General features: G+C 41.8%; 1 protein-coding gene across 1 annotated transcript; it reads left to right on the top strand.

Moving 5' to 3' along the window:
* Window positions 1–764: 764 nt before the first annotated feature.
* Window positions 765–3542, top strand: LOC123162895 (protein FAR1-RELATED SEQUENCE 5-like). The gene is made up of 5 exons (XM_044580654.1): window positions 765–1023; window positions 1107–1791; window positions 1869–2326; window positions 2456–2740; window positions 2842–3542. Exons 2-5 carry the CDS (start codon window positions 1701–1703, stop codon window positions 3001–3003), a joined length of 996 nt encoding a protein of 331 aa, XP_044436589.1. The 5' UTR covers window positions 765–1023; window positions 1107–1700; the 3' UTR covers window positions 3004–3542.
* The last annotated feature ends 24355 nt before the right edge of the window (window positions 3543–27897 follow it).

Here is a 27897-nt window from a genome sequence, read left to right as displayed (position 1 = left end):
TGTAATGCCCGGCGAGGTTGTTCCTTGAGCTGACGCTAGCTAGGCTACGACCGGAGCTGGCTGAGACAATGGAAGATGCGGGCATGAAGTTCGTCCTCGACGTTGTTGACAGGTAGATGATTCTGGATCCGAAAAAAATTAGGACGCGAGTAGATTGCATGTGGAATGACTGTCAACGGACGCTAATGCTCGCATCTATTCTGACAGGTTTCCCCTGCTGAGGATTTCACGGACAGCCATGAGCAGCCGAATCCGGTTCCTCTGGTTTTGTTAGCGAATGGAGGAGCAGGAGCGCGTGGTCTAGGCTGATTCCAATCCTGGCTCTGAATGTGGTCAGTAGATCGGCGGCGACTGCAGCAATGCTGCTCGTGCTGGCGTTCGCCAACGGCACGAGACCTCTCAGACGAGGTCCACGCAATCTACTTACATAGTCAATCCCCAGGCCCCTGGATGGACAAAAAGGTATGAAGAGAAGAAACCATGGTTCTGTAACATTTAGAAAATGTGTTCGTAATCTTTTGAAAGCATGCGTTGGTGAAAAATTTAGAACATGGTTTCTGTTTCAGACCTAAAAACAGGCGAATAGGCAGTTAAGAACAAAAAAAAAAGTATGCCACAGCGACCCATTTGCATCACTGAAAGAAAATGTTAGAGAACATACGTTAGTGAGTGAAAACCACAACATAGTTGCTGCCGGTCTTAATTAGAGAACAGCTATTTACATCGAAACTGAAGAAACGTCGTTTGTCTGAAATGCAGGTTAAGACTGGGTAGTGCGCCACCAGACCGGAGTCCATGTCCATCCAGAATGAGTGCTTTGGAGCAGTCAATTCAAAAATACACGGAGGGACCAACAAAAAGTGTAATAAGACCTGAACTAGGATTGAGTTTTGATTCGTTGGGCGAAGCATACGACTTCTACAATCTGTATTCGTGGGAATTGGCTTTGGTATTAGATATGGCAAGAGCCGGTTGTATGCAGACAAAACTAAATGGATGCAGGAGATCGTCTATGCTTGTTCGGTAAGTTTTGAATTTCGTGTAGTTTTTTGTTTGAGATTCTGGATAAGTGTTCTGACCGTGCGTTCTGTATGGACAACCTGAAGGGAAAGCCAGAGACGGAGAATAGCAGGTCGTGCATGTGCGAGTGTCCAGCCTTGATTAGGTTGCTACACGCTTCGGATAACAGTTGGTACGTGAAAGCCACAACCACTCCATGTTACTGACGATGGTCGAGAAGATGCACTGGCCCTCACACAAGCATATTGATGTGTACACTAAGGATTTGATATAGCAGCTGATGGAGAATAATGTGAATCTTGGTAAGGTGTACAGCATAATTGGCAGCTTTTTCTGATCAGTCGAGAAAGTGCCATTTACAAAAGGACTGTAAGGAACATTTACAGGGAGATAAGCCGTAAGCAGGCAGAGGATGATGTCCGGAAGACTTTGGAGGTGTTTGCGGACATTATTAATGGTGATCCCGGTTTTACATACAAAGTTCTGGCAAAAAAAGTAGCAAAGTGAAAACTGAAAAACCTCATGTGGACAAATGGGAGCAGCACAATGCAGTACAAGTTCTTTGGAGAAGTCGTAACTTTTGACACCACTTACAGGACAAACCTCTACGACATGCCTTTTGGACTTTTTTTGTTGGGGTGAACAATCATTTTCAGAGTATAATTCTTGCTGGTGTCTTGATGAGGGATGAAGAAGAAGAGAGTTTGGAATGGGTGTTCTCGGAGTTCATGCGGATGATGGGAGGACCTGCTCCAAGGACTATTCTGACAGGTAAGTCATGGACAGCACGATACCTTTGTGTCGGTAAAAGTCACACTTCATGTATAGTTGACGACTTGTGTTTGCAGACCAAAACCGAGCCATGGAATTGGCCATAAAGAAGATTTACCCAAGCACCGTGCACAGGTGGTGCAAATGGCATGTCCTGAAGAAAGCAAAAGAGACGTTAGGGCCGTTGTATACGGAGAAATCTGATTTTCAGGATGAGTTCCACAAGGTTGTGAAACACATGTTAACCATAGATGAGTTCGAGGCAGCATGGGGTATTTTGTTAGATAAATACAATTTGAGGAAACATACATACATGACACAGTTGTATGAGATTAGAGAAAAGTGGGCGAAGCTGTACTTCAAGGGGGTTTTCTGCGCCAAGATGACGAGCACTCAACGCAGCGAAAGTGTGAATCACATGCTGAAGACCTACATGCCACCATTGAGTCCAATGCGCATTTTTGTGAGGCAGTACATGAGGCTGCAGTTTGATCGAGAGCGAGAGGAGAGCTATGAGGAGCAGAGGACAATGATAGTAAGTGATCCGTTCCTTTAGTTTTTTAAGTTAAAAGACATGGAGCATTCATTTTCTATCGAGATCGAGTAAATGTACTGGCATTTGTTAGTACTGCTAACTCCGAGAAAATGCTCAATGGTATGACAGGGTGGAGCAGTGAGGACTAATTTGGCGATACAGCAGCATGCAAGTAGGATATACACAAGAGCGATGTTCGAAGAGTTCGGGCGCCTACTAATCGAAACTACTGCCTATAATGTCACCGAAATAGAGAAGATGAGGAAATATCTTACAGTCCACAACAATGCAGCCAAGAGAGAAAAATGGAGCAGGGTTGAGTATAAAGTGAACATAAATGATGACCAATCAGAGTTTACATGTGAATGTGGTCAGTTTGAGCACACTGGGATGTTGTGCAGCCATGTTCGGAGGGTAAACTTCGGCAGCAGATTTTATCCTGATAGTATGGAAAATGTTCTTGGACAAGCATAACTAATTGCTTTTCATATCTTTTTTATTTTCCAACAACACAGGTGAAGGAAATACTTCATCTCGAAGAGATCCCTGCTAAGCATATAGTGAAGCGGTGGACAAAGGACGCGAGGGACATATACTGCCGCAACACCTGGTTCAGTATCAGAGAGACAACTCAGTTAACATGTCCTTTACCTGTAGGCTCTCGAAGCTGTACCTGAAAGCCATGGAGGTGGCGAGGATGGGTGATGCGAGTGCGGCAGCGTACGATCACATATATGAAGGTCTAGACGCCCTGCTGGTGAGTGGTGCACCTTTTGCCAAGAAGAGGGGCGGCTTGGGTTTCGAGGACCGAATGGCTGGCTTAACTCCTGGTACATTGCCTGGCAATGGTGAGATAGCATATGTGGGTGGCGATGGTGCTGAAAAATGCGTTAGTGCTGGAAACTTTGTTAGTGTGAATGGTCCACACGGTTTAACAGCACCAGATAAGCAGAGGGGAGTTGGAAGACCAACAAATAGTAGAAAAAAGGCACCGTATGAGGGGCTCAGTAGACGAACCAGATTCTGCAGTATATGCAGACATGAAATGCACAAACGAACTACATGCCCTGAGAGAGGGATGCAAGAATTGTGGTATGGAAGGGCACCAGCCGACCACATGCACAAGGCTTTTGGTTGTTGCTGAGAAATGAGGACTGAAAATTATGTAATCTGTATTGAACTAGTTCGGAGTGTTTTCTGGTGTGTTTATGAGAGTTTTGATCCACGCTTGTCCTCGATTTTGAGAGGAGCGATGATGACTGTGCTGATGAAAAAAAAAAACCTTCTACTTGTGTAATATGATGTTTCCTTAATTTATGAAATGGAACTGCTTTCTTGAACGTGTTTGTTGCTTTTTCACCTGGGTATAAGCATAAGGGTTGCTGTGTGCTAGATTTGGTCTTGGGGTGTAGACACTTGTCTACATGCATCCATGTACCGATCCTGTTTGTGAGCACAACGCATGTTCAAAATTCGAATTGCTGAATGGAAGTAAATGAGCTGCAGTGGCAGGTGGCGTGTGTGGCACCGTGGTGAAGGACATGGTCGTCAGTATAAGAGTGGGAGGCTGGCAGCCCCGTTTTGAACAGGATTAGCACTGGATCGTTGACCAGCGTACTCATCAGGAGAAGCACTTATTGACGGAGATTTCTGGTTGTCGTTTCGGCAGCTGTCGGCGTGGGACGGCTCATGTAGGCTCAGATGTAGGCCTGAGCCGTGCGTCGCACTCCTGGTCCGGACGCACAGTCCCCGCACGCCGTGACAATCAATGCGTCTCCTGACTATCCAATTTCTGAAAGAATACGATGAAGAAATACATCTACTGGCGCATAGATAACAGGATCAGCTGAGCCCGAGCTCAGAAACTGATATCCAAGTTGCAATGGTGCTATTAAATTGATATCATCCGTGATTCTTTTGAGGGTATATTATCCGTGTTTCTTATTTTGGTTAAGCTATGCAATCCCGCAATGCATGGAATTATTTGGTTACTAGAAATTATTTTCGATTTTGACATGAAAAGTTTCCTTTTATCACGACGAATAATATACGAAAATACTAATGGGGAAACTGCCAGCGAACGCCTAAACTACCACATGATCTTGATCCTAGGGTGCATATTGGATAACTCTTTACACTCAAAATTAAAGAAATGTCATGGCAGTTTTACCGAAAAGCCATCTAGTTTCCTCAAACACACTAAAACAGCCAGACGAACGTTCACAAATTCCATCTCTTATGACGAATGTTCATCAGATATGGCAACCCATTTTATTTAGGGTTTCCGAATTTTGGATCTAAGTAGATATCTGCTTAATTAATTAATTGCATTTGATGACTCGTTTTCCAAATTAATTTGGTGCGAGAAATATCTACTTATAAATCTAATGAATTGCATACGTAATTAGTTGTCTGAGTAATTAATTGTATTTATGGCTTGATTTCTAAATTGATTTTCGGCACTTAGTTTAGAAATTAATGGAATGATTTTCGAAATTGATTGGGCGCTCAGTTTCCAAATTATTTTTGCATTAATGGTTGCGTTCCAACGAGCGATTGCATACGTAATTAACTGGCTGGCCAGTGGTCAGTTAATTGCATTCATGGCTTGATTTACAAATTAATTGGGCCCCTAGTATACAAATTGTTTCACATTAATGGATTGATTTCTAAATTGATTCGGTGCTCGATTTCCAAATTATTTTTCATTAATAGTTGCGTACCAACTAATGACCTATGGACTCCCTAGTCTCTACTTCTAATGGACGACTTGGTGAATAGTCTCCGCGGTTTATTTTCGCTGGTTTTTTTTCGTCACCTCCCCCACCCCACCCCACCCCATCCCACGCAGCCACCAAAAAAACCCACACCCAACAAAAAAAATCCATCGACCCCATCCTTCGTTGCCCACTCCCATCGATCCCATCTATCGTTTCCGCCGCCGCCGCGAGAAAACTCCATCGATCCCCATCCTTCCTTGCCCACTCCCATCGATCATTGCCACCACCGCCGCCGAATCCTCCGCCCCACCGCCATTCCGCTCGTACGCCGCTGCCGCCATTCCGCTCGCACGGTGCACCCCTCCCGCATGCCGCCGCCATCTCCCATCGCAGTTGCTCGGGCATGGAGCTCGTGTGCCATGGGCCATGAACGCCATGGCATCCATGGCCGACAAGAAGGGACCCTCGGCCTCGGCCGTGGGCGCCTGATCGGGACACGGGGTCGCCACGTCGGCCGCCGCCAGCGCCTCATGGATATGCCTAGCGCCCTCTATGCCGCCGCCCATGATCGGATCACCACACCACCCGCGGAGGACGATGCCTCCGTGCCTGGCCGTCGGCTCCTACACGCCCGATGGGGCTGCCTCTCCATGCATTGAGGATGTCGTGGATGTGACGACGTGGAGACGAGGATTGCATTGTTGCGCCCCCGTCGCCGCCGCCACTTCCTACAGACTCCCTGACTCACAGTGCAAGACATCCCAACTCGGGTCCATCCAGGTAAACGCCGCCGCCGCCTTGGCAGGATCCCTTTTTGGCGGCTTGGATCCAGGCAAAAGAGGAGCGGAAGGAGAGAAGTACTGGTCTATGACTCGGGTCATGGGGATGGATGGATCTCTCGGTAATGGTGGATCCAGAGTTCCAGACTCACTTCATCTTATAGGCTTAATTCGTACTGTATCATTTTGATGAATACGTTGCCCCCCTATTTTTTCTACAATCAAGATGATTTTCCTCTGTGGGGTATGCATATCATCTTCTTTCGTTTTCATTAGAACATATCATATTTTGTTTGAGAGGCAGGTACAACGATGGCAATTATTTGTTTTCATCAGAAGTATATTTTCATGAGATACAATAGCAATCAGGTTTGTGTTTCACGAGCTTTCTTCATATCAATGCTTCTCCCTAATCCGCCTTCACTCGAACACATGGCCACCCAACATTGTCTTCTCCTCGGTTTGCAGGCGGCACATGCAGAAGAGTTGTGGAAGGTTGATTGAGAAGTCATAAGGACTGGGTGAAGCAAAATGCAATCTCCAAGGTTAGGTTACCTCTCAATGCCCTTGATGATATGAGTGCAACTAAACTAATATTTTTTCTTGTGATCTATGGTTCCCACCTGCCATACTCATATATTTCTGTTTCCACATGATATGTCTTCTGTATGAAATTATGTCTTTGATACAGTAAGTTATTCCTTCAAATTTAACAGTCATGGAAGAATCTGAATATGGCTACGATTTCTTTCTTTCCTAAGCACTCCTCTCCTATTAGAACCCAGCATATGCTTACCCACTGCTTCTTTAATGTGTAAATCTTTTGGTTTATAGTTTATGGTAAACCAAATTATGAATCAAGTGTTCATCTCTGAAGTTCATAACAGTGGTCGGTTTTTAGTGTGTCTAAAGGAAATGCACCAAGCTTTTGTACTGAAAGATTATCCTGACATGGGATTTTTTATTCTTGAATGAACATGGTAGCCTTTATTATTACTTTTAGAGAAGATGGACACAGCTAGGATACAAAGCTACATTCTTACTCTGATTGGCTTAATGCAACTAAGATCAAGGTTCCACAAGGCTATGTTGATTTGTTAAATTCCTTTCAGTTTCAGGTTTCAAAATGAGAAATTGGAGCATTGAGACCTTTGAACTGAAACCTAAATGAAGGTATACATATTTATGTTGGTCTAAAGCCACCATGTTTTATCTGCAGAAAATAGAAATCGCCGTTCGGTTCCATTTAGAAATTAAATTAAACTATAGACATAGTCCACGACGTCGGGACAAATAGAGTAACTAATTATTTGTATGTTTTTTCCAGCAAAGAACTTATTATAAAACGGGACACCAGAAAATCCAGTAGGGAAATTGATGGGCTCCCCTCTTTGTAAAAAAATTACTTCATGGCATTGCCTAATGTACAGAGAAATCACGGGGTCAAAAATTGCTTTCCCGTCCATGACTTTATTTATACAGCATCATAGAGTGCTTTTTTAATGCATAATCGACTTCCCTCGGAAAAGCATTTGTACGATAGCTAATTAACATGTCATTTGTTCTTAATTCAGAATTGTGCATCCATCCAGCAGAGGAAGGTGCGTACATATCCTGAGGGACAATAAAAAATGTGAGTTCTTTATGGCATAATATCAGGCACCGTTCTGAGTGATCTCTTTGCAACTCAAGATACCGATTAGTTATATTATTTCCTACCGGTAACCAATTTCTGCACACCAAAACACAGAGTCAAGTTAGATCTATAGGAGGATAAGTATTCTTGGTGTGATTACTAATGAGACAATGTAGGGAATTGTTTCTAGAACTCAATTTTATTATAAGTTCAATATCAGCACCACACAATCTTTCTACTACCATTCCTAGAGAAATATCAACCTGTTACACAGGACAATGCAAGAAAACATATGTCACACAGGACTATTCTATTACCGTGCGCTTCACCGCTGCCGCCGGTGTTCCCAGCAGACCACATATCCTCAAATGGCAATCTCATGAGTCATCTGATGAGACCGATATGGACCAAACTTTTAGCTTAATGATGCATGGTTAGATATAGATAGAAGAACCGGTTGTACTATATCTTTTTTTTTGCCCTGAAGTAGCGCTTCTACTTCTAATTCATGCAATGAATATCGAGTGTGTATATAGTTCATGTCTACTTTATGGTTGACATCTTAAAGAAAAAATACTCTAAATTAAAAGGTGCAAAGATTCTGTGGATGACATCCATGCATTAATGCATATAGCTCCAACTAGACTGAGTCTTCCTTTTCTCTTATATATGAATCTATAATCTGCTTTTGTCCAATTGTACAATTTCTCAAGTTCAACAAGGGTGTGGTTAGTGCCTTTTGTCCATTCAATCCAAAAACGGATCGGGTTCTACTATCGAAAACGATAACGAAAAAAACAGGAAAAACCAACCAGGTTAGTTCCTTTTTTGCTAAGATTTACAATTAAAGTCAAATTAGTACTTAATGTAATGAAGGTCAAACTTTTTTTCTTTACTGATTTTTGTCTGGTTCGCAGGAGAGAGGGAGGAGTTTCCCGACATGGGGTCATGAGTGGTACAAACTGGAAGATGCATGCCAATGGTTCTGTCAGTACAATTTACTTAGATTTTCAGTTCTTTTCACCTCATAATTATCTTTTCTTTTATGTGTTAGTGCGGTTAAACTTCTTTATCTTTTGTTCCTTCCTACTTGAGGCCTTCGTGTGCAGCTTGATTAAGTTCTGGTGTTTATTCGGTGCCAATGTCTTAAGACAATAGTTTCATGCATGGATTTATTCCAGCATTCTAATTTAGAGACCTTTGTGCCAGACAGTTTGTTGCATCCACCTTAATGGAGATAATAAAATCTTACTGAGTAACAAGCGTAATGATGGAGGAACGGACGTCAAGTTAAAGGTGCATATTATTCAGCTTGATTCATTGCTGAGGATTTTTGAATATATGGCTTCTAATTCCAGACCAAGAACTTAATTCAGAATCTAAAAATTGAAGGGGAGGTAGAGGGATATTGTTGGTGCTGTCTAGAAACAATGCTCATTTATTTATTACAGTCGATGTATTTCTTGGGTGTCTCATTGATTGAGTATTTGAGTTGGAGCATAAGTATATTAGTGTCTTAGAATTTGCACATATGCTTTTTAATGATCTTTTTATGGTTATGCCGGCGATGATAGGTGGATTTGGTAATTGGTTTGTTCCGATTCTGATAGGTGCACCTGACATGGCATTTCTATCCACTTGTCATTGCTATTTACAAGTCACATATTTATATTTGGATTACAGATTCTTTGTACTTATTATTGTACTTCGTGTTTTCTATTGAGTGTGGTACCTCTTGAAGGAGGGAAAGCTATGATTCATTGATGACTGAGGTGCAGAAACTGCTGGATACATACAAGGACGAGGAGGCGAGCATCACGGTAATGGGGCATAGCCTCGGGGCAGAGCTGGCCACCCTGAATGCGTTGTACATCGCCGAGAATGGCCGGTCACGGTGTTTGCGTTCGACAGCCCACGACTGGGTGCAGCCGGCTTCAAGAAGCTGTTCGACGTCACTGCGGCCTTCGTGGCCGCAACGCCGGGACATCGTGCCCAGGTACTCGGCGCTGTTGTAACATGATATGGGCTCCGAGCTGGCCATCGACATCGGCACATCGCCATACCTGAGGCCTGAGGGTGTCGCAAGGTCAGTCCAATCAATCTCGTACGCCATAGACGATACCCCGACTTTTTTTATGTCCATCGACAATGATTCCTCACATATAAACCATCCGACAACCATGGACGACCTTTTGCTGAAGAATCTATTGTTTGCTCCGGTGGATTTGATCTTTAGTCTTCCCTTTCTTTTCTATGGTTGTGAGTAATCAAATCCAATTCGCAGCTCCATGCACGATCAAGGCTAGGGTGTGAATTATGACTGTGTCATATGAGGCCATGATTGTGGCAGGGATGTTTGGTTGGTGGCACGAAGTTGTTTAGTAACAAGATGGGTCTAAACTCAGCTACTAGAGATTTGAGCTGAATCACAGGAGGAGTTCCTATCATCAGTGCTGGCCGTAAAGCCGAATGCCTATGTTCGTGAGCTCTATAATCCAAACACCCGGAAGATGGTACCCCTTCGTTCCCTAATATACTATCTTATTACATTTGATGTAATAAGATGTTATATTATGGGATAGAGGGAGTAGATGTTATTTTGTACTCTTAGCACGTAAGTTGTTTTTAACTTTTTATAAGCAGCTTGTGACATTTCTAAAAAGTAAGGTCATGTAGGCACATGGAGCGCTCCTTTTTTTCGTCACTTTCTACTCAATTGTAGAGGTTTATTTATTGCAGTATAATAATTACTTCTTGTTGAGGGTACTCTGCAGCACTTGCTGTCCTTGCCTTTTCTCATATCAAGGGACCAATACAACTTCTCTGATTATAAATGCATGCAACATGACTATTTGAAAGAAGCTCTGTTTGAGAAATTGAGGCTAGAGTTCTGATGTAAGTACGACATCAGCATTTGTGAGCACCTTTATGTGCTGACCATCTCATCTTTGCGGCAAGTAAGCAGTTTGATATACTGCTCGCTTTGATATAGGCATTTTGCGATGAAAATTGTCATCTATTCATGTTTACATATACTTTATCTGATGGTGACATGAGCCTGCCGAATGCCTCCAGGTTAGTAATGCACATCTCAGACGATACACTCTTCTTCTTTCTTGACTAAACTTTCACACTGATTATGCATCATGGATCAGATCCAACATATTAGTTTATTTGCATGTACGTAGATGGATGACAAGTAAAATAAATTCAAGGATCTTAGTGCAGTTTGTCAGCTACAATTTCACGATCATTTCTGGGCTTAGGGAGTCATCATCGTCTCCCCCTTCGCCTTAACTGTCATCACCTACAGTCCAACAACCTCCTGGAGCTCGATTTTATGCTCGGTTTCAGATTTGTTAGTAAGGGACTGCTGGTTTGTTCTGAGAACAACGAACATGTGAACTCCCATGACCACTCTTTATTCTATTTGTAAATTGATCTGATTCTTTCTGTATGTATGTACAATGTTCTCGTTGCGGAGCACATGAGAGATGTGATACTCCAAACTCCCACTAAATTGCATAGTTAATGATTCAAATCTTAGCATCTCATAATGGGTGTTGAATTACGTTCAACTAATCTTATTTGTATATGGTGATCTGTTGTAGTGTACAAATCATTTTTCATATATATCATGACCTCTTTGTAATGTTTTCTTACCATTTCTAAATGGGCACAGGTTTCTGCTATCACTTGCAATTATTTCTTAAGTAATTTTCTGGACCAGTACACAGCCAGATTTTCAGGATTAAGAACACCAGTGGGTTAGTATGTTACTAAAACTGTTGGTACCTCATCTGGTTGGATGGGGGCTTAATCTTGTTCTAAAAAAAATACCAGTACACACATCAATTTATTTTAATGTTCTGGGATATATAATAAATGTGTCATGTTTTTGAACTGTGTTTCACATGGAACTATTGATGTTGTTCTGAACAAAGAAAAAAGTTTGCTTGGTAGGGTTTGAGTCCTTGTTGTTATTATGAAATTTATATTTCAGCATCTTGAGAACTATGACATTTTAAACTCCTAGAACTTATGAAGCAGAATAATATTTAAAGTTGTTTACAATTAGGGTGGATAGGCAATAAGGCTTCTTGAATCTGACACACGTCATGTACATTTGACAAGTCAAGATAGACCACTGAGATTTTGGCCAAGCCCAATAAAGACATAGACCCCACAGGTAAAAGCACTAAGAGCAAGGTTTATTCTCCATTCATGTTAACCTACCTTATTATTTTTCTTTCTAGGGCATATTGTTGATCTCTTTTTTAATACTGATTATTTTGCTTTTTATCTAAATTCTGTGCATGCCATACATCCAACTTTAGTAGTTAAGTTATGCTAACATAAAGTAGTGAGTTTTGCTACATAAGAATATGAAGAGGGCGGTGAAGGAGGTATATTTGAAACACAATTTTGATAGCAATTCCATTGGAAACATTATCGTAAGAACCGCCCAAGGTATTTTCCAACTTGTCAAATTCATGTGAATAGAGTAATTATTTTAGGGGACTAACTACATTTTTGCATATAAATAGAACTTGCATTGCAGCCATACTTGAAGAACCACCACAAATACATGCCAATATCAGGGCCTCACTTATGAAATTGGTACATACAGTTCAAATTCTTTGTCCATACAGTTCAAATTCTTTGTCCATGTTTCTGGGTTCTAAAAATGCTCAAGGTTCCGCAATGCATCAATCAACTTACCCTCAGTGATGATCAAGACTCCCAAAATGCCTTTTTTTCATGGTGAAAGATGCTCAAGCACACATCATTGTTGGTTTTCTCACATCATGCCATGCTTGGTTGTGTAACCGAATCTCGAAAATTCATAGGATGTTCGGCGAATGTGGAACCAAACTTGGACGACTTTATGTACAAATGCATTATTCAACAATATCATTGTATGTGTCTAAAAAATTATGTCATACTTTCGTAAAAATATGGCATCTACTACCAGATAAAGAAGTGATAATGGCAAAAAAACTTCCTTTGGGTAATCTCCATGACTAGAAGGTTGCGACGTTGAGATATCAGGGGGTGTGCATTTGTATAAAAGATTATTAGAAACCAGTGGTGGCTCAAATGTGCTCCCCACAGAAAATCGATCGGGTGAGGAATGAGAACAGTGACTTGAACTCCAGATTTCTATGATTGTGTTTGTATTTGAATTAAAAAAAGAGCAAGATAGTAAAATTGTTCCATGCCTCGATAAAAGGATAAAGAAATACAGATAACAATGTAGGTACATCACCACCACCACCAGAATTATGCACTCACCCATGGATGGGTATCACAACCCTCTCGGCGTTCAATTGGTTTCAATAATATGTAGTTTTTTAAAGTTGTCAATAACAGGTTTCAATAACATATATTTTTTTAAGCTGTTAATAATGTATTATTGTGTCTGATAGTATGATATGTATCAACTGAGATGTGCGTTATTCTCGATTACTTTAGCTCCGTGGGTAGCATCTTAATTTTTTAAAGCCCGTGGCAACACACGTGCATTCTACTAGTAGAGATTAATTAGCAAATAGTTAATTGCGCCAAATCTACTTAAAAGGGGCGTAGATTCCTACCGTCACTTTCGGCGGTAAGGTTTCTCGTTTTTTGATGAGATTTAGTGTCAAGTGTTTCAGATCTATGCAAGGGTTCAACGGCGATGACTGTGGCTTCAGGGCGCTGGCCCTTAGGGGCACGTGCACGAAGACTTCCGGCTGTCATCGACAAGGTCAACCCGGCTCCGGTAAGGGAGTAGCGACAGCGGCGTGTTAGCGGCTCGTTCTGGCGGCAGTAGTGCTTGTTTTGGGGTCTTGGAATCTCAATGTTATTTTTGTTATGTTTGAGATACTTTGTACTTCTGCTGAATTTTGACAATAGATCTAGATCATTTTCGCAAAAAAAGGGAGTTCGTACGGTGTTTCATTCGTATTTCCGATCGACTCCCACGTCCCACCGAACGCCTTGTCCCCCCCCCCCCCCCCCCCCCCACGCACCAATTTTTGTTACTGAACGGTTTTTACTACAACGAAATAAGTCTTAAGCTATCCCTCCACCCGGAAATCCCTATTTGACGCACGTTGCGCCAAACTGTCGAGGAAATGCACAGACGAGGCAGGTGAGCGAGCAATTGGGCCGGCCCATTTGTAGTACATAGGAGCTTTCGGTTTTGCGAATCTTCGAGAGGGTTCCCAGTGGTTTTTATCGGCTTTGGGAACCTTCTAGAAGGTTTCTGAATCAGTTTTCCTTTTTTCCTTTTCTTTTTTGTCTCTGTATTTTTTTCAGTTGCTGCCTCCTTTTGTTTTTCTTTTCCTTTTTTGTTACTATTTTTTCTTTCCTTTTCTTTCTTTGCTTTTCTTTTTTCCTGTTACCATTGTTTGAAATTTTCAAATTTTTGTTCTGCATTTTTAAAAAATTTAACGTGTACAAAATTTTGTTCACAATTGTTTAAAAATGTTCCCGTTTCATAAAATGTTCAGGAATTGCAAGAAATATTCTTGCTTTCAAAATTTGTTTGTAACTTATTAAAATGTTTGTATTTTAAAAATTGTTCTTTTTTCAAAATTTGTTCATGATTTAACAAAATGTTCATAGATTTCAGAAAATACTTTTATTTTCAAAATTTGTTCATGATTTCATAAAAGAATTTGTGTTTCTACATTTGTCCGTGTTTCAAAAAATGTTCAGGGATTTAAAAAAAATTCTCATCTTCAAAATTTGTTCGCAATTTTCATTAAATTTTTCTGTTTCAAAAAATGTCCATGATATTCGAAAAATTTCTCGTTTCAAATTTTGTTCACAACTTAAGAAAAATGTTTGTATTTCGAAAAAGTTTAGGAATTTCAAAAAATATTCGTGTTTTCAACACTTTGTTCCAAATTAAAAAAATGTATGCGTGTTTCAAAAATTGTGTTCAAATGTTTCAAAAAATGTGCAAATGTAAAAAAAATATTCTTTTACAAAAAAGTTCAGTAATTTTCAAAATCTGGCGAAATTCTAAATTATGTTCCTGTAATTCAAAAACTATTTTAGAATTTAAAATTTGTTCACAATTTCGAAATTTCTGTTATTGTTTTTTTTATGGATCAAAACAATTGAACAATCTCTACGCTACAGTAATTAGGACGCTAAAGTGAATATCACGTTATAGTTAAAAACCATTCACGCTATTATCTGTCACCATCTGCCACTAATGTATAGTGGCTAGCACCACGTGTTTGCTATGCGACGCGACCGCGATTCTTTTTGGCGATTTTCTCCACAATCTCCTCGCCTGGATCGCAAGGCGCCGCAACGTCGGAGGACCGAAATGATCCAAGAACATGGATGAATGCCACCGGAGGATCACTTAGAGAGGGTTAGCGCACACCTGATGCGCCGTCTTGGCACTCCGAGAGCAAGCAGAGGCCATGCTGCACACGGCGAGGGCACGACGGAGGAAAAGCACATGCTTGGACGAAGTAGAGCACACCAGCTGCCGCCGCCAACAAACCCAATAGTGCCCACCACCGCAGAGCTCCCAAGGCGGCGCCTCCAAGAAGGAGACGACACAGAGCGCCACCGCCGCCCACCGTAGTTACGGTTTTCACCCGGGAGGCTCTGGGCAAGGAAGAGGTGGAGCAGACTTGACCGACGTCTCCATGAAGAACTACGGCACCCTCGGGCGGCGGCGTCATCGCGGCCGACCGAAGCCGACTAGGGATTTCTCCTAGTCCGGAACCCCACCACCAGCTCCCACCGTAGCCCGGACCAAGGCCGACTAGCACGCCAGCGCGGCACCAATCCGGAGGGTAGGGACCACACCGAACATGGGAAGATTACTTCTTTCTTTCCATGCGCCTATATCTCCATTTAAAGAAAATTCTTCTATCTCGTACCAAAGAAAATTCTTGTATCTCGATCTCAGTCTCTAAGACTAAACACAACATTCATGTTTGTCTCCACAACACGCGCGCAGACGGAGCCATCGGATGGTGTTTGAGGGGCCCGGGACGTTCATACCAAAGTTCATCTGGTAAACTCAAATTTTTTATAAAGTTGTGTCGTTGCCATTATCTGTTTGGGCGCACCGTCTCGCACGCATGTTTGCCCCGTGGAAACGACATCAAGCGGGGACCCCGGAAACCGCACCTTCTAGCAAGGACCCCGGCGGAGCAGCACGCACCGTCCCAGCGATGCTCACGCGCGCCGGTGAGCAAGCGCCCGCCGCGCCGGGTGGCAATCGGCTCCCGCGTTGCCGCTGTCCGAGCTTGCCTACGAAATTTTGGAGTGATTTGGGGGGATGTGGATAGGGTTACTGGGTGTGTTCGTTCTGTTCCTCTGTTAGTAAATCTGGGATGTCCAATTGATCGAACGGCGCAGCGTAACGCAGGGCATCGAGGAAATTGACTACTACTCCCTCCGTCCAGTAAAGCTTGTCGTGGGGTTAGTTCATTTTCATTTTTGCAAAAAACCCGTTGCGATTTTAAACCCCCTGCTTCTTCCTCCTTCCACCATCGCCCGCGGCAGGAAACCAGTTCCAGCCACCGCCGAAGGGCCCAGCGCCACGCGCACCCACTTGCGTCGCCGCTGACAATCTGCACCACCCCTGAGCCTTGTCTCACCGACCCTGTTAATCATGGCCCGCCCCCTATATATGCTTGATCCTCCTCCCCGTCCCCGTCCTCGACGATCCCGGAGATGTAGCTGGAGGTGGTGGTGGAGCCGTGGGACATGCGTGTCCGCTCCGTAATCAATTCCGACGACCCATGATGGTTCTTCGCCTGCTGCGTCCGCGCCAACACTAGTAGGAAAAGGGGCTTTTACCCCGGTTCATAAGGGCCTTTAGTCCCGGTTCTGGAACCGGGACTAAAGGGTCGTTACTAATGCCTAGCCCTTTAGTTCCGGTTCTTACACGAACCGGGACTAAAGGCCGTCCACGTGGCCGGTGCGGGGAGCCCAGGCAGGAGGGCCTTTGGTCCCGGTTGGTGCCACCAACCGGGACCAATAGGCATCCACGCGTCAGCACCTGGCAGGAGCTGAGGTTTTTGTTTTTTTTGAAGGGGGGGGGGGTTTGGGGGTTTTGGGGGGTTAATTTAGGTTGTTATTAGGTAGCTATTAGAGAGAAGTGTCCTCTCTTATATCTCCGTGCTTGGTTTACCAACGCTACGTACTGCTATGCCTAAACATGGCTTAGATTGAAGTGAAGGCAACATGTGGTGCATGTCGAAAGTAATACTAATCCGGACTTGATCAAGTTTGGATTGTACTACTTTCGACACGCACCACATGCATGTTGCCTTCACTTCAATCCAATCCATGTTCATTTCACCCGCTGATATATAATAACTCTTCATGCGCGCATCATGCATCATCATATATAATAACAAGTCCTACTAATCATCATCATACAACTTCTACTCGTTATTAATAACAAGTCATACGATCATCATCCTCACAGTCATCGAACCAACCCTACTTAATTGTTCTTAGCACATGATCATCAGTATTAGGTAGGACCGAAATACCCTCTTTAAGGTAAAATAGCATAAAACAATATAGACCCTGACTCTCCATTATGGAGAATGGAGATCATCCTGTCTCCAATTCTTGCGCCTCGCTTCCTTTTGCTTCCAAGAACCTCCTTGCGACTGTCCATACATTTTTTTCATTCTTTGATTTGCATGTCTCCACTTCTTTTAGAAATCCGGTATGGACAGTTGAGATTCGTAGGATGACCTGGTTGTATATTCAAAACATCAAGCCTACCATTCTGATACATCAAATGAGGCACACAATCCTCTGGGATTATCTGTTGAAAAACATAGTAATAACTTCATAGTTAGCAATGATAATGTACTAGTTTTAGAACTATGCAAAATATGCACGGATGTCGTAATAGTAAGAAATCTTACCAGGGTATCTCCATAGTAGTTACCGTAGTTCAACACGTGCACTAGTGGCACGTATTGACCATAATGTTGAGGAGTTTGATTGTAGATATTGTAATTCTCAATATCAGTACAAAATCCGACCAGATGAGTTTTCTCCTTATAAGTTAACTCAGAGCCATCGGTGTAGTAGGTTCTGTCTACCATGTTCCGCACATTGTTTGAACAATCAAAATAAGCTGTCAATGAAAATAAGCTGTCAACTATTTTGAAATGAACAATATAAATTAGCTAATAACTATGTTTGAGAAACTCACATAGCGGTAGAATTGGAGGCGTATCAACAAGGACCCAAATGTCCATATTGTCTTGCTCGATGTCAGGATCACCAAGATCCATGGTGACAAGCATACCCTCATCAAAACCATACATCTTGCAAAATGCTTCCCAATTTTTGCAACCAAAATGGGTTACGCTCTCAGAATTATACAGCTTTACTTCAAAATCTATATCATGATGGGTCCTTAGGTGAATTTTCTTTGTTTCCATACTTTCATGGTCTTCAAAACCCATCCTCTCCAAGACGTAGCGTCTTGCATGGCATGGGATAAGCTAGCCGAATTGTAAAAGATGAAAAGTACACGTTGAAATAGTTGAAGTCGTGCTTAATTACGAAAAAATAACACTTGTCGTCGTTGCGTACCGTTTCAACATCGAACGTCTCCTCCAGCTTAATACTGAAGCGCCGATCTTCGTCCAGGTGAGGCCTGTCGCACTGACCTCGGTCGTCGTGGCACCAGTCGCACTCCCCCGGGAGACTTTCGTCGTCCGAGTACGACATTTCCTATGTTCATAATTCAAATATTAAACATCTACAATTAAATATATGTACTAAAAAACCTAAGTTAGATCATTATTATTCATCACGGGTTGACTATCGGTTTGTCGAGTCTTTTCTTGAAAACTCTCAGCTCACGTGGTGTATACATTCGACTGTTGGTGATGGTCGCTCCTCCCTTTGTCCCCGTGTGCATTACACCAAAATGTCTAGCTAGCACACGGGAGCAAAGGAGAAGCGACCCCCACGACAACAGTCGGGATTCTTCGTCCTCTCATATATATATGGTGGAACTCTCCCTCACTGATTCCTCTCTGACATTTGCGACCGTCGGTGATGGTAGCTCCTCCTTTCGTTCTCGAGTGCATTACACCAAATTGTCTAGCACACGGGAACGAAGGAGAAGCTACCCCCACGACAACAGTCGGGATTCTTCGTCCTCTCATATATGGTGGAGACTCGACAGACTTACAGTCAACCCGAAATATCGTTTAACTATCTTTCTAAAAAAGGATTTGGCTGGTCTCACCTCGATGTCGGAGGAGGCGGTGACGGGGACGACGGCGGGGATGATGGAGGGGCCGGGGGCTCCTAGATTTCTGCGAAAACAAAAACCCTATAAGCTATCAACTAATCATAGTGCTCTCCAATTTTAGCATTCAAAGTAGGATCGGAGTAGTTTTCCACTTTGAGCATTCAATAAGCAAAATCAAATCACAAAATAAAGTAGTATTCAAATTAGGATGCATTCAATTATAAGCAAAACTACATCATCTCCATGCGTCCGTACATCGTCGAATATTATCACTAATACACCTCGAATACTATCATACATATAGCATCGCTAGTACAGCTAGAACAGTAGCGCCCGACGGGTATCGGCGCGGGCGGTGGACACCCAAAGGGACGGAACCATCACAGGATCATAGCTCCAGTGAGATCCCTGAAGAACCTGCTAGGTATTGTCGAACCTGCCCTCCAACGCAACCATGTAGCGACGGACGTGCTGGTCCTCCTCGCTGACACGGTGACGTACCACCTCCGCGGTGTCCGGAAGCCTCGGCACCGTCACTGGCCCACGCGAGCGCCACCAAACAAGGATCGGGTCAACGACGGGCTGGTTCCTCACCAACCTACGCCCACCGGAAGGTAGCACCTCCCAAAACCAGCCCGGCGGAGCCCAGTCCCGGACATGGCCCCTCTGATCAAGCCGGCCTCCTCCGCCGAGTCGACGACGAGGATGCGGGATAGGCATCGTCGACGTCGATGCGGGAATAATTGCTTTAACTAAAAAAAACAAACTAGTTCTATTAATTTCCTTGCTAAAAATAAACTACTTCTATAGTAAAATAAACTAGTTTTGTTAAATCAACTAGTTCAACTACTAATTAAGCACTTACTATAAATAAAATAAAGTAGTTTTATTAATTAATCAACTAGTTCAACTACTAAGCACTTACTATAAATAAATAAAATAAAGTAGTTCTTACTAAAAATAAACTACTTCTATATATAGTAAAATTTAATAAAATAGTTCTATTAATTAATCAACTAGTTCAACTACTAAGCACTTACTATAAATATATAAAATAAAGTAGTTCTCACTAAAAATAAACTACTTCTATATATAGTAAAATTTAATAAAATAGTTTTATTAAATCAACTAGCTAGTTCAACTACTAAGCACTTATAACCTAAAATCATATAGCTACATTATATTCATACATACATAGTTCTATAAAATTGTATGAACATTATATTCATACATACATAGCCACATCCATTCATCATATAGCTACCACATACATATATATATATACATTATATATATATGAAAAAATGCAATGAACAAAAAAAATAATACAAATTATATGAAAAAAAATAAACAGAGCCGTGGCGTGGCGGCGGCTCACATCGGGCGACGGAGGGCGACGGCGTGGGCGGCGGAGGGCGACGGCGTGGGTGGCGGAGGGCGACGGCGACCGCGGCGAGCCGGGGCGGAGGGCGACGGTGACGTACGGGGCGACGGCCCCGGGGCGCGTGGCGGAGGCCGACGGCGACGGCGGCGGGGGGCGGAGGACGACGGCGACGGGCGATGGCGTGGGCTCGGGGGCACGGGCGACGGTGACGATGGCGGGGCAGCCTGGCGGCGTAGATCGAGCTCGCGGCGTCGTCAGGCGGGGGGAAACTGGCGATGGAAATCTGAAAATTTCCTAAGTGCTGCTTATATAGCAAAGGCTTTGGTCCCGGTTCAACGGACAAACCGAAACCAATACCCACCCTTTAGTCCCGGTTGGTGGCACCAACCAGGACCAAAGGCCTCTTTTCACCAGCGCAAAGGGCAGGAAGCAGAGGGCTTTGGTCCCGGTTGGTGGGACCAAAGGGGAGCATTGGTTCCGGTTGGAGCCACCAACCGGGACTAATGTGCTGGCGCGGTGCGGTGGGAAGTTTAGTACCACCTCGCTAGCTGAGAGAGCTCAGCACCTGTTTATAAGCTGCGTTGCAGCTCAGCTGCTGAGCTCCTCGAAAATATGCAGGCATTACATGCCTACCTTTGTCACTGCCATGTTGGGCCTATTGGGCCTGTGGGCCTGCATCCTGGCCCATGTGCAGATGGGTTTCTAGTCGTATGCAGGCCGTGTGGGCCATTAGGCGGCATTTTTTTTATTTTTTCCAGTATTTTTTTGTTTTTTGAATTATTTATTTTCTTTTGATTTTTGCTTTATTTTTTTATTCTTTTTGCTTTTAGCTCAGAATAATTATAAACTTTCTGTTACTCCATCAGTTTCCAAATTTGAATAGTTTAAATTTCATCCGGATACTCGTCTGTTACAAAGGGATTTTATTTTTTAAAACTTATTTGAACTCCTGACTTTTTGTGTGTTCAAAATGCATCATTCAAAGCCACATCATCATTTTTCAATCCTTTCTGACTTCATTTGTTATTTTTCATGCATTTATTAATTATTTTGAGCTAGAAGACCCTAAAATTGAAAAGCATTTCAAATGAACTCTGAAAAGGTTGAAAGTTGGCATGATATCATCATTTCATCCACATAGCATGAGCAAGAAAGTTGAGAGGGTTACGGCAAAAACTGGATGCACTTCGTGTACAAAACGGACAATCTCTTTCAAAGTATCAGGATTTCATCCGGAAACTCGTCTGTTACAAAGGGATTTCATTTTTTAAAACTTATTTGAACTCCTGACTTTTTGTGTGTTCAAAATGCACCATTCAAAGCCACATCATCATTTTTCAATCCTTTCTGACTTCATTTGTTATTTTTCATGCATTTACTAATTATTTTGAGCTAGAAGACCCTAAAATTGAAAAGCATTTCAAATGAACTCTGAAAAGGTTGAAAGTTGGCATGATATCATCATTTCATCCACATAGCATGTGCAAGAAAGTTGAGAGGGTTACGGCAAAAACTGGATGCACTTCGTGTACAAAACGGACAATCTCTTTCAAAGTATCAGGATTTCATCCGGAAACTCGTCTGTTACAAAGGGATTTCATTTTTTAAACTTATTTGAACTCCTGACTTTTTGTGTGTTCAAAATGCACCATTCAAAGCCACATCATCATTTTTCAATCCTTTCTGACTTCATTTGTTATTTTTCATGCATTTACTAATTATTTTTAGCTATAAGACCCTAAAATTGAAAAGCATTTCAAATGAACTCTGAAAAGGTTGAAAGTTGGCATGATATCATCATTTCATCCACATAGCATGTGCAAGAAAGTTGAGAGGGTTACGGCAAAAACTGGATGCACTTCGTGTACAAAACGGACAATCTCTTTCAAAGTATCAGGATTTCATCCGGAAAGTCGACTGTTACAAAGGGATTTCATTTTGTAAAACTTATTTGAACTCCTGACTTTTTGTGTGTTCAAAATGCACTATTCAAAGCCACATCATCATTTTTCAATCCTTTCTGACTTCATTTGTTATTTTTCATGCATTAGTAATTATTTTTAGCTATAAGACCCTAAAATTGAAAAGCATTTCAAATGAACTCTGAAAAGGTTTTGTTTCTACTTACAACAAAAAACTTATTTATTTTATTTCTAATTACTTATGTATTTTACTTTAATTATTTTATTTTTATTTATTTTACTGCTGCTATTTTTACTTAATTTATTAAGGTTTATTTATTGTAGTTACTATAGTTTATTTTATTTTATGTTATTAAGGTTTGTTTAGTTTTATTTATTTTATTAAGGTTTATTTATTTTATAAATATAAAAAAATGATCATAGATGCACTTATAGAGAAAATTCAACCTAAATTCATAATAATTTCTATGAAATTTACTATGAATTTAGATCAAATTTCCTGTATAAGGGCATCTATTTTCACTTTAAGAGAAGCTCAACAAGGCATAGAGGGACGGGCTTATAAACTGGTGTGAGCGTCCTTCGGTTGGCGAGGTGGGACTAAACACTGGCCGCAACTAGGAACAGCCCTTTAGTCCCCGTTTGTGGTATGAACCGGGACTAAAGGGTGGTGGGCCAGGAGCGTGGCCCATTGGTCCCGGTTTGTACCACCAACCGGGACCAAAGGGTCCATACGAACCGGGACCAATGCCCACGAGGCCCCGGCCGCCCCCCTGGGCTCACGAACCGGGACCAATGCTCACATTAGTCCCGGTTCGTGACTGAACCGGGGCTAATGTGAAAACTGCCTTGTGACCTAAGCCCTGTTTTCTACTAGTGCAAGTACCCCGGCAGCAACATGTACGAAAAATGTCATCATGTATGAAAAAGGTAGACATCAAAACTTATATTAAAAACTGTAAATCATAGCAAAATGTTGAACGTGTGTAAAACATATTCGTAATGTATACAAAAGTAATGTACAATATGTATGAAAAATGTAGACATGTGTTGAAAAACAGAAAGAGGAAAATAGTCAAGAAAACAATAAAAACCTACAAAGAAACAAAAGAAAATGAAAAAAAACAAAGAAACAAAGAAAAAGCAAGAAAGAAACAAACGAAGAACATCAAACGGAGAAAGAAAAACAAACAAACAAACAAAAAATAATAAGAAAGCAAATCAATCCAAAGCAAAATGAAGAGGAACGGAAAACCGAAGAGAACCAATGAAAAATAAATAAAATGAAAGAATAAACAAAGAAAAGGAAAAGGAAAAATCCATAGTAAACCAGACTTAGAATGACGGCTATGAGCTGAACAAATGTTAACGCAGTGGTAAAATCTTCTTGCAAATTTTATTTTTTAGATAACATTACAAAAATGAATGTTCTTAGATCTTGAATAAAATGTACGTGACATTTTTAAAAAATCTTTATACAATGTAAAAATAGTTCTTGTAATTATAAAAAATGACCCTGCGTGACAAAAAATTATGTGATATTTTGACAAATGTTCAGCATTTTTAAGAGTTTGCTGTTGGCATTTAAAAGAATGTTTATACATTGTAATAGCATGTTCACGTAGTTGAAACAAAATGTTTCGCCACTAAGTCTAGGGATCAGCTATCACCATACAACCATACTAGAAGATCTCACATAGTATAATCAAATATACCTACAATATTGTAGCACCTAGGTAGTCGTAAATTACCATGGGTATAGTTTTCGTCCCAAAACCTGGCTACAAGATGGCACCTAGTTGAATTTCCTATCATAATTAGTGGGTCCTATATCTATCAAGAATCTCATCATCATTGATGATATCTGATCTATATAAGCATGGAACGCCAGCAAGTGTGCTTTTCCGGGGAATAATTGTTCTAGCACACTTATAACTATTACACGGATTTTTTATATAGCAAGCTCATCTTGGTTTGGTGGTGATGACCGCATCTATATTTAGGAACGGAGGGAGTAGTATGGAACCTGAAGTCCTTCTCACTCCAGAAGATTGTTTTTCAAAAGAATTGTTTTGCCACTAAAGATTGCTGCGCTGATATGTTGAAAGAAGTCTCAAGTGAAATCCAAACAAAATGCAGAGGCAACCATTGGCCACTATTAGTACCTCTGGACTATTGGCAAACATACCGATTGACAAGCAACAATGGCAGCAGGTGAAAAGGTCAGTTGGGTCTGATCTAAGTCGGAACCAATGTCTAGAGAGGATGAATAGCATACTATCTCTAAGCTACAACGTTCTTTCACCCAATCTCAAGACTTGTTTGTTGTATTTAAGTATTGTTCCCGAGGACTGTGTAATTGAAAGAGAAAGAATAGTATATATGGTGGTGGATAGCAGAAGGTCCTGATATTTCCTACTTATAAAAGTTGGAGTTGATGATGAGTTCACATGTGAGACGGGCGCAGATTCTCTGACTTGCCATGGCAAAGGCTGCCTCTACCTTTCCCCTCATGGATTCCCTCCCTTTCTGATCCAATGGCTGCTGAGCGAGCTGCCTCTCTCTAAGTACAGCTTGCGAACCATGTGATTCCTTGGCCCAACTAAGGCCCAGTTCGGGAGGAAACAAGCCCAGCTCGCCAGAGAGAGGAGAAGTGCAGCGATTCAGGTTCAGAAATGAACTCTGGTTCAGTACAGGAACAAATACAGAGAAGATTCAGTTAAGTACATGCACACTTATAGACAGAATTCAGTTTTGGCACTGCAGTACAGTACAATCATAATTAAACAAACATTTCACTTGAGTATTTTGGACAGTCTATATATCCAAAATAATACATTCCAAAAGCCATCAATCAGATTTTCTTTTGAGTTTCACTTGAGTTTTGCCACACATTCAGTTTTGGCACACCTAAGTTACAGAATTCAGTTTTGGCACACATTCACCCAAAAAGAACCAAACATTTCACTTGTGTTTCTGCAGCACTGCAATTCTCTTGTTTCTAGAGCTCTAAAGAAGACCTTCAAAGGACATATCATCAATTTCACTAAAACCCTGCAAAGGGAAAGGCATGCTTAAAACATGGCAATATTGAAACTAGTTTAGAGAAGATGAAACAGAGAAATACGGAAATACCATCAGCAAATTTGTGTAGCTGGTGAAGGCATTGTCGTCCTCATGAGAAACACCCATTGGTACTTGAGAACCTACACCACCACCATTCTCATGTTGCTGCACAAAGCAATCAACGTAGTTATTTAGCGTACAGTAAGGAAAAAATACTCACAATTACAAGGGTTTTCAGCAACAGACGCTAGATTTATGAGGGACATCCATTGGTACTTGAGTTTTCACACCACCACCACCATTCTTTTTTTTCTGCATAAAAAATCAACTTTGTTATTTAGCATGTAGTAGTAATGAATACGAACTCTATATTGCAATGGTTTTCATCAACATACGCTAGATTTAGTTTGCTTTTTCCTTTTGAACTTGCGCATCCTCTCGAGCCAACTGCCACGCCTCTTTGAAGTTTTTTCTTTAACCTCCTTTTTCTTTAAGCGTGCAACACTAAGCAAACCTTCATCTTGTGGAACAACATCTTGTGAATCACTCAAAATACTTGTAGATGCACTAAGTTTGTCTTGAAGTTGCTTCTGGAGGCAATATAGTGTGTTGTCCACCAATATGCAACATTCTGGAGAGATTGTGGCTTGATATGCCAAATTTAGGAATGTGTGAGACCAAGACTTATAGCGGAGCATAGCATCCATTTTTGGATTTTCAACGATGCTATTTCCTTTGTTGTCTTGTATAGTTCCATATCTTGCTTCCCTTGTCCATCTCTTTAGAATGTAATGGTTTGGCAACAGCTTGATATTCATCAAATCAAGAACTCTTAATGCATGGCCACACAATATTCCAGTCCTTTTAAACTGCCCACAACTACATGAAGATGTTTTCTCCAAAGAATCACCAACAACAATGCGCTCTAGTTCAGAACTTAAATCACCATCAGCCCTCACAATTGCAACAGAATATGTGTTATTTGCATCCAATGCTCTAGTACATGCAGCCATGGATCTTTCATATTCAGCTTGAAATGCTTCAAATATTGTGGGTGTGTAAAGTTTGCTTGCTTGCAAGCATGGGTGTCTTCATGCTTATTCTAGGTAACTTTTTCCTAGCTTCAAATTCTGCATCTAGTTCCTTGTTTCTTTTTCCTTGCACCGCCCTTTCGAAATGCTTCAAGAACCGAATGATGTCAAAATCTGATTTTAAATGTTTTTTCAAGTCACTATTGAAACTCTCACTTAATTGTGTGCTTCTCATACCCAATGTGAAGACATCTCTCATGTAACATTCAGCCCATTTTTCCTTGAACTTGTAGATGCTATCCAACCATGACATCTTCTTTTCATCCACCTTATTCCTCATGATGTCAAATGCTTCTTCAAAGGCCGTCGTGTCCTCAATGTTATACATGCAAGCACTAAAATCTGAGAGAATGTGTGGTTCTTCTTCTTCTTCTTCTTCTTCTTCTTCTTCATCTGCCTCATTTTTATCTCTTTTGGAGAATGTGAGTCATCAGCTCTGTTATTGCATAAGTGCTTCACAGCATTTTGCATTATGTGAAAGGTACATAATCCATGCCATGCTTCTGTGAATACCTCCCCGACGGCATTTCCCATTGCAGTGTCTTGGTCAGTAAATATAGCTCTAGGTTGTTTTCCATTGTGTGCAGCTAGAAAAGCCTTAAATAGCCATTGGAAAGAGGCAAATGTTTCATCAAACATAAGAGCAGCACCAAAAATAACGGTCTCCCTGAACTGATTCAATCCAACAAAAACCCCAAAAGGTCTATATTCTTTGTTTGTGCCAAATGTAGTATCAAATGTGACAACATCGCCAAAGTGTGCATAATCAATGACCATCTTAGCATCAGCCCAGAATATATTGCTTATATTCTCCTCACAATCCAATTGCAAAGCATATTGGTAAGAAGGATTCTCGGCGATCTTGTCTTGAAAATACTTCAACATGCTTCCTGCCTGTCCATATGCCAACTCTCTTTGGCGCCTGCCCTGCAAGTGATTTTTTAGATCACGAGGAGTGTAGGTGAGATTCATTGGTCCTCCAACTCGGCGACTAGCTAGCTCATGTCGGCAACAACAAACGCCCGCCTAGCCCCAGCCGCGTGTCCTCGGCAGATCGCTGGGACTTACACAAGAAGCCTCGTCCGGAGCAGATGGAGAAGCCCCCTCGGACCAACGCAGAAGCGACGACGCCAGCGCTAGCCACGTCGACGACATCGCACAAGGCCGCGTTCGCCGGGCCAAGCTTCTACGCCTCGCCTGAGCCGAGCATGCTCCCCATGCCGTCCTTCTTCCTGCTGGCGCGTTCGCGTCCACTCTTTACCATGGCGATCTAGTTTCTTCGTGAGGAGTAGACGAGTGGTGGTGTAGACATGTAATCCCTTTTATTTCATCAGCAAGTGAAAAGCATCGAACTCCATAGCAATTGGCCAATGCTACTCCTGATGTTATGATTCCAATGTAACCAAAACATAGGAAGGATGTTTAGTTTTCATGAATTAGTTCTGGGTCATTTTTCTACGAGCTTTATTATGGTACTGTAACGTTCAATCTGAAGTTAACTAAGATGAACAGATTATGTGCGGTTCTAGGAAGAGTTGGTACTGCGTTGTATCAAATACGCAATGGGTTTAAAAGAAACTGCATGGTAGTTGAACCTATGTAAAATACGCAATGGTAGTCGATCCTATGTAATGGTTGAATAACATGTGCTAATGCCATTTTAATTATCACTAAAAAAGAACGACTCTTTGCGGAGAACCGAACCACGGGGCA

This window comes from Triticum aestivum, chromosome 1D, assembly GCF_018294505.1.
Source record: "Triticum aestivum cultivar Chinese Spring chromosome 1D, IWGSC CS RefSeq v2.1, whole genome shotgun sequence".
In the NCBI taxonomy this organism is placed as follows: Eukaryota; Viridiplantae; Streptophyta; class Magnoliopsida; order Poales; family Poaceae; genus Triticum; species Triticum aestivum.
Note: the sequence above shows the minus strand (reverse complement) of the source record. Positions and strands in the feature narration are given on the sequence as shown.

Bases quoted from the DNA above. Each gene is read 5' to 3' on its own strand.
- LOC123162895 (XM_044580654.1), top strand. From the start codon at position 1,701: ATGAGGGATGAAGAAGAAGAGAGTTTGGAATGGGTGTTCTCGGAGTTC. The intron at 1,792-1,868 runs GTAAGTCATGGA...TTGTGTTTGCAG, and splicing joins TCCAAGGACTATTCTGACAG to ACCAAAACCGAGCCATGGAA. The intron at 2,741-2,841 runs GTAAACTTCGGC...CCAACAACACAG, and splicing joins TGTGCAGCCATGTTCGGAGG to GTGAAGGAAATACTTCATCT.